The sequence below is a fragment of the Chinchilla lanigera genome, unplaced genomic scaffold, assembly GCF_000276665.1.
Source record: "Chinchilla lanigera isolate Chin_1 unplaced genomic scaffold, ChiLan1.0 scaffold00016, whole genome shotgun sequence".
In the NCBI taxonomy this organism is placed as follows: Eukaryota; Metazoa; Chordata; class Mammalia; order Rodentia; family Chinchillidae; genus Chinchilla; species Chinchilla lanigera.
This window is the reverse complement of record NW_004955417.1, coordinates 19,871,923-19,886,165: the sequence shown is the minus strand read 5'-3', so window position 1 is coordinate 19,886,165 and position 14,243 is coordinate 19,871,923. Positions and strand designations below refer to the sequence as shown.

The following is a 14,243-nucleotide window of genomic DNA, read 5'->3' as shown; positions in this document are numbered from 1 at the left end:
TACACAGCGGTGAAATGACTTAAGGCTTTTGCATCAGAAATTCTAAACTTGAGCCATAAATGTACTATGTACTAATTAACGGCATTGGGCAAGATACTTTAACTGCCAATCTCCTTTTGACTCAATGCAGAAAATCTATGGTGACTATTTTTTGAGCTGATAGGAGAAAATAAATGCCCAAATCACAAGAACAAAGCATGGCTGAGACCTGATACTCAGCAACAAAGTCTGACTTTTCAAATTGTTAATTCAGAAATCCAGGGAGGTGATAGTGCTTTTACTGATACATGCCAGAGAGCAGCATTATTTTTGACTCCTAAGAACTTCTGATGAATAAATTAGCTTGTACCACTTGCCATATAATGTATATTTTTAAGTTAACATAGAGAAATATCACTAGAATTTGCCCTCCATAACACAATTCAGTATTTAAAATTTGTCATAGCACTCCCCAATGTATGTTTCTGTACTATAATTGTTTTACTGTTAAAATGTTTTATGTTGTCAAAATACTTATTTGTTGATAACTGCAATATCTTTGAGGTACAATGATAAATAAAATATGAACTTATATAGCTGAGATAGATAAATTTTAACTTGATTCAAGCATCTGTGAAGGACAGAGTAGTGAAGTTAACACAGAGGGTCTCTGGGATTTCCAGTGACGGTTTGAGTTCTGTTACATCCTCATGACACAGTGGGGGAAGAGGCAGAATCCTGGGCTTTCCTCAGGGCTCATTAAAAACAAGACTTCTGTCTTCTTTTGGGACAGGTGCTGACTTCAAAGCCAGTTTTGCTGTGAACCATGTCCTTTACCTAGCCCTACAGCCACTCCTTAGTTAACGAAAAGTAGAACACGTTTGGCTTTCTATTTGTGTCTGCTTGTAGTGTAAATCTGGGGTCAGTTCTCTTCTCAGTTCTGCATGGGCACTTGCTGATCATTTAGGGAGTGTCTGTCTAGGATCTGGCCAGACAGGTTTAAAGCTCTAAATTTATGTGATCTCACCCCTCTTCAGGACTGAGGACACCCAGCTAAGTGATTCACAGGGACATCAGCTATACCCACAAGTCTCCAGGATTGTCCCAAACTTGTGATCACAAGGATTCCAGGCAGAGCCCCACAGGAAACACCCCAGGCAGAGACTATGTTTTTCTGGGGATACCGCCATCCCTCAGGCATAAAGATGCCACAACTGAGAACCAATCAACCAACCCCAGATCACCAGAGAATCCTTAACCTCCGCTGGTGCTGGGAGCCAGTCTCACCCTGGTGGGAGAGGGTGGCAGAGGCTGCTCCTTCCAGCTACCTGACCTAAGACCTTTCCCCCTCTAACTTCCTAATTAAAGCCTTTTTCCTTTGAATTTGTGCTGTAGTTTTATTTTCCGTTTTTCCTAAAAGCAAGGACTCAGGACAACCAGTGACAAAAGTCCTCAGATTTCTTTTTCAATGATCTTCTCAACTTGCCCAGCTGCTGACTAAAGTGTTTCTGCTTTATTTACAAACACGACCTCATGACACAGATTCCAAGAATGGAATCCAAATGAGGCTGCAGTACATGGAAAGTTGTATTTATTTCACTTTAAGAAAATTGATTAATGCTCAAAGAGCACTATAGTCAAAATAATTTTAAAGTATCTGCTCCAGTACTCCAATCCCATTTTAATCTTTCCACAATGGACTAGGAGATAGAATTTTTCTGCTTCTATTATCGTTTTACTTTAGTCACATAAGACTTTAGATCAGTACCCAAAAGTCATTTGCTGGTCAAAGGACTGAAAACTGCAGACTACTACAGCTCTCTTTTTAGATGTAATTTACATCAGAAACAAACTGAGGTAATAACAAGAACTACCAATCTTGCATATAAATTCGATGAATTACATAAACATTCTTCATCTTATTGCTTAATTTTCATTTCCTTAACAGTGGTTTTGTAATATTTAGACATAAATACTTGAAATATATATTAATTTTTTTATTTTAAAAATCAAAAGAACTCACATACAATGATGAAGACAAAATCAGAACAACACACAAAAAATAAAAGTAACACATGACCTCAGAACAAAATGATAGGCATTAACAGTAGTTGCTACATTGTATACTGTTATCTTCAACTAAGTTGCTCAGTCCACCAGATGTAAGAATGTAAGATTGATCAAACAATCAAACACAGTAACAAGTAATAATAAAAAAAAACATTGGAAATGATGCAGAGCTTCACCTTAAAAGTTGGTAGGAGTTCAACAATGGTTCTTATACTGCATATTGTGGTTTTCAGATCAGTCATTCTGATTACCAAACTCAAGCATGCAAAATTGGTTACGAAAAAAGAAAATTTTAAGCATTGACTGTTCCTTTCAATAAACCACAGACATTAGCAATACACCTATAGCAGCTATCCTTATATATACATATAATTTTTATTTATATTTTCCTTTACCAAAGATGGTCCTATATTTTACCTCTGATAGTCAAACTCTTAACAATGGATAACATTTTTAAATGAATAAAATTAGTGTAACCTAGTTATTTCTGAAACTGCTGCTAATTAAAAGTTAATTTAATTCAAAAGCTCAGTATGCCACACTATTTTTAAAATATCAAGACTATGATGTGGTGTTAAATCAGAATATATTTGCTAGTAGCTTATATAACTCTTCAGGTAATAACATATATTCCTTGGCTCTGTATCTTAACATGAACTAGCAGCTTAGAAAGAGGTCTCAAATTGAGAAGAATTAGAATTCATGTGCGGTGGCTATAGTATTAGGATGTATTCGACGTGAGTGTGATGCATCTGAACTTTCTTTATGAGCTCGAATGTATGAAAGTAATAATCAGGGCCAAGCAACAAAAGGAATTCCTGAAGGTGATGACCAGACATGTTTTGGAGTTATCTTCTTACTGTAGAATAGCCTAAGTTTATTACTTTTGTTTTTCAACCAGTGTATAGGTTTAGAAACACTTCAGCCACATGGTAGGAGATGAGGTAACCTATTAAGATTCCATCCAATGCTATTTTTCATTTGTGGTTCAATTGATGTATTTTCCGTCTTTGCTTTAAGTACTGTTTCATTCTGGATAGCTTTGTTTGTTCATTTAAATCAATGTTGAATCTGAATTTAACAACTAGCATTTGCTTCTTTTTCCTTTTATTTCCCCCACCTAAGTGCTTCCTATGAAATAACTCGGAAACCCCTTTTTCTGAAATATATAACTTTATGATAATTGAAGTCTTGACCTTAATTATTTTAGAGAGTGGAAGGAAGAGGAGGGGATTGATTATAAGGCCAAAATGGTACTTTCATTAAAACTATTTTCATTGTTATTACTATATTCAAGGGTTGAATTCTTATTCATTTTATCAGAACTTATTAATCTCATCATCTATCACAGCAAACATTTCATCTATTAACCTAATGCATTTTTTAAAAAATGAAGTATTTCATAATAAACTACTGTTCAAATGAATGGAATTTTTTTTTTTAAAGAAAGTGCTTAAACTTCACATATGATGTAGTTATTTAAAGTTTTACAGGAAGGGGCTCGGAATGTAGCTCTGCAACACAGCACCAGCCTGGCAAGCGCAAGGTCATGAGTTCGATTCCTGGTGCTGGAAAACAAAAAGTTTTACAGGAACTGTCCTTGCCCCATGTGTCTTGGAGAAATAGTAAGGTGAAACGTTAAAAATAACCTTGGTTACTGACATTTTGAACACTTTTCAAATATTAGTTTACGATGTATTATGAAGGCAGTTGCCTAGTATTTATAGGAACCATCAACATATTGTAAATGTTAATCAAATCCTTCATTTTTATAGGCTTCAGAACTCTAAAATATGTGCTTTCATGCTCAGAGTAAATATTTTTCTCTAAAATATATATACAATTTCCAGGGATGTCCTGTTGTCAACTCATACTCTTAAATTAAAACGGTCATTGAACCTTTTGCTTTCACTAAAGTTGGGAAGGTTATTCACAAAATTAATGCTAAGCTTTTAAAATATTTTCCAAATTATAAATTCATTATGGATAAAGAGATAAAAATTTGAGCTGTGCATACAGTTTTTATGCCTAGCAATCGGTTGTTTTTTGTAAACTTCTTCACACATATTGTGAATCACTTTGTATTTTAATATTTTTACTTAACTATTGGCATTGAACTTTCTATGTTTCTGTAGCTTACAATTATTCAATTTAGTCTACATCTGTGCTACCCTGAATGTACCCAATCTCATCTGATATCAGAAGCTAAGCAGGGTGGGGCCTGGTTAGTACTTGAATGAGAGATAATTCTTTGATTTAACATAATATTTTATGAAACTTACTAAGTAGATAATTATGGCAAATATCAAAAGAAATTTGAAAATAAGTCATATTATATTGCAAAGTCATTTTTACCTTATTTTACAAAAACAATAAAGTTGCCATATATTCCTATATAGCTACTTCAAAATTAACTACCTATGAAATTATAACTCTCAAAAGAAATCAACATTTGTAAAGTATTATTAACTAAACCATCAATTTTGCTCCAATTATTACTATGTTTTTCCAATTAATTTATTATTTTTCTTTCTTTTTTTTCTTTTTTCTTTGTTTTTTCTTCTGGAACCAGGAATGGAACTCATGACCTTGTGCTTGCCAGGCAGGTGCTTTGCCGCTGAGCTAAATCCCCAGCCAATTTATTATTTTTATTGATTATCATTTATGGTGTGAAGGTAATATACTGGAAAAATTAGGATAAGGATGAATCATTCATTCCCTAGCTTCATTATTCTGTAAATTCTACAAGTTTTATATATTTCTCCTATTTTTAAAGTTAAATCATTTTATACAATGAAAAATTTTAAAAGTCTCCTATTTGTATGCTGATTTACTTTTAATCAACTAATAAAGTAAAAGAACTGTAAGTAAACTATTATGATCAAGCATTTTGCAGACATTATCTTATTGACCTAATTAAAATATCACTCTATGCACTTATTATTGTTATGCACTCAAGGTTAAACTAATAATAAAACTATAATTTTTGTATGATTTCTTGAAATTCAAAAAGGTGTGTATACTATTTATTGTATTATACTATTTCCACGTAAAGATAAAATTTTTCTTCAAATATGTATTTGTTCTGTACCAATATTTATGGCCTAGGGTTAAGTAAAAGCAAAAAAGGACAAAGGATCACATAAATGAAAATGCATTTGCTTATTACTAAGTTAGGATGTGATTTTTAAAAGTCCTATAAATGTATTAACTGCAGTTTTTTCTATATGATTCTATGTATTGAAATAGCTATATTTGTTTTTCTAGGACACTTTTTCAAAGGAAAATGATACCAATATCTATATACAATGTTATAAATTTAAAACATTTTAATCTGTTGTTTTTGTCTCTTCTGTAGAATTGCAGAGTAGCTCTTGTGGAAACCCTGGAGTCCCACCGAAAGGTGTGTTATATGGTACAAGGTTTGACGTTGGGGACAAGATCCGCTACAGCTGTGTAACTGGGTATATCCTGGATGGCCACCCGCAACTCACATGCATAGCCAACTCCGTGAACACGGCCTCCTGGGATTTCCCTGTTCCCATCTGTAGAGGTAAGAAGAAAGCAAAACAAACACTGTATCTTTATAGACTGAAAATTTGCTTGATATAATGAAAACATATTACAAGAATTTCAATTAGCCAATATATTTGAGAAACATTCTCTGGTTGTTCCTTCTATAGAATTTGAAATATATATATATATATATATATATATATATATATGGCACGTACTGACTGTCAGTTATAGAAAAATGCTAAGTTCTTGTCAACACAATATTATCTTTGGCAGCCGCCTGAAATACATATCAATATTTAGATGCATATTTATACATACATAACGTATACATACATAACGTATACATATACAAATCCATACACTAGAAAACCATATGGAGTTCCTAATGCTTAAAAATTTACCTAGGCTATCAGTGTAATTATTTTTCAATCACTGAGAAAACTGACTAGATCTCTGAACATTTTAAATATTTCTAGTAGAGAATTTAGTAGAGGAACTTATCACATTAATTGTACTGAACAGATTTTTTTAGTGGTTCCAGGAAGACTGTGTTATGGAGAAAATACAATAATCTACTCATGAGGACAAAGATTCAAAGTACAAAGCCAGAAAAATAGAACATGTTCAACTTAGCTAAGTATTTAGACAAATCATGCTCATGGAAATTCTGACAAAATTTGTTTTTTTCCGAGTGTGTTTCACTTCAATTTATTTTACCTATGTTTGAGTAATGTCTCTATGAATGTAATATGGTAATGTCCACATGCACCTCTAAATTATTACCCTCATTCCCACATGTGGCTACCCCTCCACGTGGAAGTTACCCATGGAAATAATGCACAGCTAAATTCTTATTTCATGTTTTTCAATTAGCATGTTAATTAAGATGTGATATTTTTATACAGTGGCATTCTACTCAGCTATAAAGAAGGATAAACTTGAGACATTATAGGGAAATAGCTGCAGTTTGAGTCCATATTCATAAGTGAAATAAACCAGACTCACATGGGTAAACATCATATTTTCTCCCTAGCGTAAGAAGCAGAAAGAGTAAATAAGATCCAAAAGGTACAATAGATATTGTGAAATGAGGAGAAAATGCTCAAAAGGAAAGAGAAATTGGAATGCAAGAAAGGAGAAAAGGAAGGGAAAAGCAATACATATGAGAGTTAAGATAGTTATACTACTAATTGCTTTTAGCTTTCTGAAAAGAAAGGTTTATGCTTATACTGTTTGATTGCAGGCCTATCTCTTGTAATATGAGCAACTAGTTTGAAGATAACAATATGCAATGTACTAACAATTGTTACTCTCCTACAATCTTGTTTCGAAATTTTACACCACTGTTTTTTTGTTTTTTAACCAGTTCTTAATTGTTTATTTTTCTTTCCTTTAAAAAAAGAAAGAGTAAGTAGGGTGTAGTAGGGTATTCAGGTTTCAACCAGTCTCTCTAGTTGAACCTTGCTAATACCTTTGACATTGCAGGAAGGGAATTTGCATTTCTCTTATCACTTTATGATAATGATAGGAAATGGAATGTTGCATGTAAATTAGGACACACAAATCTGATCAAAAATATGGCATTTGCTGAAATTGAAAAACATTACGACACTAAAAGACGTATCGCCAGAAATTCCCCTCAAAATACTCCTGTTCACTTTGAACACACTTGTTTCCTTCATTCCTGCCACTTTCTGAAGCAGTTCTAGAAGTCTTCTGTGTTTTTACAAGATGTGATAAATAATACAGTGACAGTTGGGGTCAAATGCCATACAGTGGAAAGGCAGGCTCATAAAAATCTCATGATGTGTCCTCGTCTACCTTATCCAGCAACCTGAAACTCTGAGACTTCTGATTCTTTCCTTAGGCTAAAGTTATTAGATTCCCTTTTCATGATGCCAGTTACTGGGGAGCCCTGCAGTGAATCCCCAGTCTCCTGACTGGAGTTACGGTGCATGGTGGGAAGAAAGAGCAAGAGACAAAATAGAGGTACAGGCGGGGATCGGGATGACCAGTTGTTCTCAGAAAACAAAAAGCAAGGAGATATCCAGAACCTTGTTATGTACTCATTACATCTGAGTCCAGGACAATGGGGGAAGGGCAGTGTGTATTTCCAGGTATAGTAAGTGAGCCACAGTGACCTGGTAAGAAGGATGAAGGATGCAAGGACAGGGGCAAGGATGAGATGGGGGCAGATGCCTTATCTTCTCCAGCAGGTCTTCTCTTGCCCTGTGAGCTCCACAGCAGTCATTAGCTCTAGGGCTTCCAGCTGTGACCCAAAAATGCTGGGTGTTTCCTCCTTCCAATCTGGCTTAAGGACAGGACAAGAACAGGCCTGGGCACCCCCTAGAAGTCATGTATAATTCATGGTCCCCAACACTGAGTGACCATAAAGGGTGAACCTTTTGAAACTATGTAGGATACCCAGTGACCCATGACCGTGTAACTAAAGACACAAAAGAGGACTTCCAGAGCTGCTTCCTGAAACAGCAAGAACAACGTACACTTGTGTTTGAAGTGAGGGGACAGGGGCAATGGCCATGTGTCTTTTACTGTAATAACTTTCAAATTTAAACATTTGTGATATATTTTCAGCCATACAACGAGTAATCATTTAAAAAATTAAAAACTAACCAAAAAAGACATGTTGAAATACTTAAAGGGACTTAAAATACAAAAAACCAAGAACCATTTGAAAAGGTTTCAATAAAGCTTTCTTGGGGCTGGGGATTTAGCTCAACGGCAAAAAGCGCTTGCCTGGCAGGCGCAAGGTCGTGAGTTCGGTTCCTGGTACTGGAGAAAAACCAAAAAAAAAAAAAAAAAGCTTTCTAGACATTACCTGAAAACTAATCTTTGTTATGGGGCTCCTTCTCCATCTCAATTTAGATAATAGTCTTTAGAGTTAAAAAAAAAAAAAAAAGACCTATTCTACTGATTCTGCCACTTACTGAAAAGTACCCTGGGGAAAACTGAATTATTTTGGAAGCTACTCTTTATCTATAATGGAGTGAAGAGATGAGAAATACGAAAGATACAATACTGTTAGAGTTCAGTGTATAACACAAATAGGTACATAATAAGTTTTTTACATCAGTTCTATAATCCCATTTTCCTTCATACCTGTTTCCCTATCTTCCACCCCACAACAAGGTAGGTAGTCAGCAAAGGGTAAATCAAAATTGATAATATCAAGTATTGCACAGCAAGTCTAACTTTAAGACCTATACTTCTACCATCTCATCGCAGTTGCTGCTTTATTTCAGGGTTATAGCCTGCTGCCAGGCTTGGACTGTGCTTTCCTGTTCCTCCTTCACAGGATCCTGCAATCTTATTCCCTGGGACTTTTATTCTAACCTTTGAGCTATTTCACCTTTCAAAAAATACGGCACTCTCGGTGTTTGTAAATACCGCCTGCTTAAATTCAGCCTGCCACGCTGTCTCTTTCTCCCCAGCGATAATGCTAAGGATGTGTTTGCTTATTCAGATGTATAAGTCCTACCCTGTGAAAAGCAGTATTTCACTCACTGAGGATCAAACTTGTAATTAAGAAACAGTCCCTGGCTTGAAGAACCCTTAGTCCAGTGGGGCAGATTGTAATGTAATCAAGTAATTGCAATAATGTGTGATAATTGCTTTCATGGGCGAATCTGTGAAGTATGCTAAGCACCTTGATAAGGAAGGCATTAATGTCTCCTAGTCCAGTGGAAGGAAGTTCAGCTAGGGACAACACTTTAAGGGAAAATTTCACAGAGGATTGCTAAAAATATGAACTATATAGAGCAAGAACATCCTGAATGAGGCAATAATTCATGTAGAAAGTACAAATTTTCCTCTGCAGCCTCAGAAGTAGTTCTCATGTGTTACTAATATTCATTGGCTAAGGGTAGACTCTAAGTTATACTTCACGGAGCACATGATCTAATTCTGGAAGGTGCAATTTATCTCTCACTAGCCATTTTTTGTATTAAACCGTAAAGAATCGAAGACTAGTCCAGCTCCAAAGATAGGAGACTACTCGGTCCTTGCCTTTCTTTGGTATTCTTTGCTACTTGATAGCATACTGATTCTTTAATTTATAACTTTGCAGGGGGCTGATAACTCTGTAATGATCTGCTCATCCTTCCCCTGGAGTTTGCATAGAGACTCTCGGTGATGAAACCTTTGGTTTCCGAGATCTTCAGGGCCTCCTAACCATGGTAGCTTAATTAAGAAAAAAAATGAATGCCACATCCACCTAGAGGGTATGGAGCAAGGGTTTCTTTGTGTGTGTTTATTCACAGACAGGATGAATTTTATCAACACCATCTGCCAGTATTTGTAAAAGAGAACTAAGTGCCTGCTGCCGAGATAAGCAATATTCTATAAAAAGTTAAACCTAATGCCTATGCCTTGAATCTAGAATGAAACTATCTGGAGCCCTTGGCTTTTTGGCTCCCCACTCCTTGGGCAGACACTTCCATGACATTCACTCTCCTGAGCTTTGATGGGACCTCAGAGTCCTCCGAGCTCAGTGCTCCCCACTCTCCTTGCTAATTAAAGCTGTTGGTCAGCAGAGTAAAATGGCTAGGCTGTTCCTAGGCTAAAGATTCTAAACATCATAATGATATTCTGTATTCGGAATGACATTTTGACTAATAAAATATATAAAAGAGCTACATGAATTAGTGTGATTTACATGAGCCTAAACCTGAGTGAACACAAAAACACTTAATTTAATAAAGCGATAACTATGTTGAGATTTCAGAATTAGTCATATAAAATTTAAGATTGAGTTAGGAATTTATAAACTTTGGATTAGCTAACAAAAATTATTAAGGAAGTAATGATGTTTACTTTTTCTTTTTTTTTTTTTTTTTTGTCTTTATGAGACAGGGTCTTGCTATGGCAGTTGAGGCTGGACTTGAGCTCACTTTGTAGCCCAGGCTGGTCTTGAACTCGCAATGATCCTCCTGCCTCAGCCGCCCAAGTGCTGGGATTATAGGCAAGGAAGTAGCGATATTTTCTTGAAGATGATTTGAGTGTATTTTTATAGCCAACAGTGAAGTTCTAAGAATGCATAAGAGGTTGCAGGGTAAGCAGTGATAAGTGAAGTGACATCGTACTGTAAGATATGAATGGAGTTTGTTGTGATGTGGTAGAGACAGGCAAAAGGGCTCATGTGGGAACTTTTACTTTTGACAAATCAAAATAAATTTCAATTATCTAAAGTAGCCATGAAGGTGAACATGGCCTTCCAAGTTTTACCTTGGAAGTAAGATAAACTTAATCTACATCATCGTAGAATAAATGACTGATATATGGCCAGCATATCGTTTGTTATAACATGTCATTATTTTCCCGCTAGACCCTGATCAGCAATTCTGGATGACACTGTAATATGAAGACATAGAACTGGACTTAGTAATAAAAGACAATGGTTTGAGAGGAAGGAAGAGAAGGTCAGCTTTAACCAGATACTTTTCTGTATGAAGATTAAAAGAATGGCTCCTCAGGGAAGCAGTGATTTAGCAAATACAAGGATATTTATTGAGGTTGTATGTTTTCAAGCTCAGTATCCTAAAGCTCTCTCAAAAGCATTACAAAATAAAAACCTCCATTTATTCTCTTTATAATGTATCCTGATTATACATGCGTAAATGTTTAGATATGGTATTCAGAAATATAAAGCCTTAATTGATATTATTAGTAATATTCAAATAGAAATAATTTAAAGTGAAAAAACTATAACTTATTTTATTGAAATAAAAGTAATTTGATGTCATTTTACAAGTTTTCTTGGAGTACATAAAAATAAATTGCAAATTGAAACATATACATATATTCTACTGTGAAATTTTAAGTACTAGATCAAAATAGAGGCCAGGTTGTATATTCACTGTCACATTAGTTTTAATATTTTGGGGAGCTAAAATCTGCAATTTAAAAAAAACTTGATCAAGAAAACCTTTGAAAAGCTCCTTTCTTTTTCTTTAAATCTACTTCCAACGCAGATAATGTGTTATTGTAATTCCCTGAATCATAGAGGAATAGTGTTAATGGCAAGATATTTGACGGCAAAGAACAAAGAAAAGGCACAGTTGAATATCAAAATGTGATGAGCCATGTGATAAGAATTCTTTTTGAGACTGAGGCACTGATAGTTTGAATTAGTTGATTTTCAAAAATATTATTTCAAATATTTCTCAGAAAATATTTCAGCACTGACTTTGAATGTTGGAACAATATTCACCATTATCATCTGAGCAATACTTTGGGGCATGTTTTGCTTCCATTACCTCTTTCATTTGTCATTTCACATAAAAGGATCGAGTCTCTTAATTCGAACACTAATATCTGATACTAATGGAGGAGGTATGCTGTACATGGCTCTAATGAACCAGCAAGTTTAGCGTGAGGCTCTGAAAAGTAGCGGTAATATTATCCCATCAGAGACTGTCAAAACAAATCCCAATGATATTAAGTCCCAGGGAAAAGCACGCAAGTGTCACAGGTCACATGCCGCTTCTTTATCACTCCCAGGGAAATGCAGGCTGTTCAGTCAACAACCTGGTCAACACTTGATTACAGAAACTACGCTAATCTTGCTTTGCAAAGTACATTGTGTGACAATACAGTGAATATGTGGTGATTAGATTGTTTCAGTAGTACGCAGGGCTGTGAAGCAAAGGACACAAAATGTGTTTTTAAGGCCATAATGTCCATGGGTTGATTCTACATTTCTGAATGTGTTTTATTTATATCACAAATTGAATACTTTTATTTATAACAGAGTATTGTGAAGGTTTGGGAGACTAGATTAACTGAGATAATATTATTGAACTATTTATGTAATGCTTAGCACATAGAAGGTGCTTAATATTTGGTATTTATTTCCAAATATATAAAAATTTCAGCATAAAAATCATTAAAAGTAATAGCTAACAATTATTGCTTTATAGATGTGACTAGTATTATAAAAATATCTGTGGACATTTAAACATGTTCCTTGGCTTTTATATAACAGAGATTTTTAAAAAACACATAAGAAGTCTGGAAAGAATAGACTAGATGAATTAAAACCTTGATCATCTTCACAACTTAGTTGCACAAAAGATAAAAGCCTTAATCCAGATATTTAACTTTTTAGATCCCAGTTTTCTCCTCTGAATATTAGGAAGAATCCGACCTAATTTATAGTATTAAGATGAGGATTTTTGTACATTTTATTTATTTTTTTATTTTTGCGGTACCAGGGATTGAACTCATGGCCTTGCACTTGATAGGCAGGCGTTTATGCCACTGAGCTATGCCCCTAACCCCTAAGAGGAGGATTAATTCAGTATATATAAAATATCTGATGCATAGCCTTCACTATGTGTAATTATAACCTGTTTCTATTTTCATGACTAAAACAGGAGAAACACACTATTCATCTGTAAAGAGACTGTTTGAATATGAAAATAACACTGAGACATGGGTTATTTGCAAACTGATAGCACTAGAGAAGGTGTGTCTAGGGTCTAAATCCTTACAGGCAATAAAATTGTTTTTTCTCAGTGTTGTAGTGATGGTGAGAAATTTTAAACTGCACGTTAGCCTAATAAATTAGGTCAGAATCAACAAGCAATATAAATCGGTGGTAAAAATATGTTTATCAAGGATAATATAACATTTTTCAGATATTCATTTCTGGAACTTCTCAAATTTAAAATATATTTAAAAAACATAGATATTAAGAACTATGCACAAGTTACTCTTCTAAATATGGACGAAACAGCTCTAGGCTTCATGGAACTCATGAACTATCGAGTAAGAGTTTTTGCTCAAATGTGTGTACTTTAATTCCATGCAAAGATAGAGTGGTACATTTACATAAGCAATGTGTGCTGCATTCCATGTTTATTTTTATCTGTTCAGAGAGGAGAGTCAGGGCCTCCTATTCCTATTAAATAATCACGTTGCATTTCTGCTGTATATTTAACATGAAATTCAACATTCTTTTTCTCCATTTTGGGTTTGTGATTTGTCTTCCTCCGTTTAGGAAGTCATTGATTTTCTTTCTGTCATGCTTGTAACAGCTCAAATATGTTAGCTTACACTGTGGTGCCCAGTTGATTGTTTCTTTATCCATCAATCTTATTTTAAACTAATCCATTGATTTTGACAGTAAAGAGATAATCATTAGATCTCTGTATTTAGTATTATATCCTACTATAATTCATCGTAAGTTTAGATATTTGTTCATTAAAGAAGTGAATTGTGCATATTGTTCTGTAGAATTCCTTTAAAAATGCTGGCAAAAATGTGTTTCTCAAATCAAAACAAAAGTCAGACTCTTTTTGAAACAACTATGCCTTCATTACCTCTGTCACTTTGTTGTAACTTTAAGGCATATGCTTCTATGGAACATTTGGTTTATTTTGAATTTTTGGTTTATTCATTTAGAAACTTTTTTTTCTGGTACTGGGAATCGAACTCACAACCTTGCGCTTGCCAGGCAGGTGCTGTGCCGCTGAGCTAAATCCCCAGCCCCATTCAAAAATCATTTTAAAGGAAATTTTCTAAATGTAATGTCTCTGTTGGCTTGAGAACATTTACATTACTGAAGTATCCATAAGCAATAGTTTTGCTCCAAAAATAAAAACAGAAGTTTATAAATATTAAGAAATACTCATTTCTAACAAACCTACGTCCCT

The 14,243-nt window shown here is 34.6% G+C and overlaps 1 protein-coding gene across 1 annotated transcript in view; it reads left to right on the top strand.

Moving 5' to 3' along the window:
* Csmd3 (CUB and Sushi multiple domains 3) overlaps nt 1-14,243 on the top strand; it is a 1,085,099-nt gene that overhangs the window by 239,625 nt on the left and 831,231 nt on the right. The window contains exon 4 of the mRNA XM_005381888.2: nt 5,408-5,602. Within this exon, the coding sequence (XP_005381945.1) occupies nt 5,408-5,602 (195 nt within the window). The remainder of the gene's footprint in view (nt 1-5,407; nt 5,603-14,243) is intronic.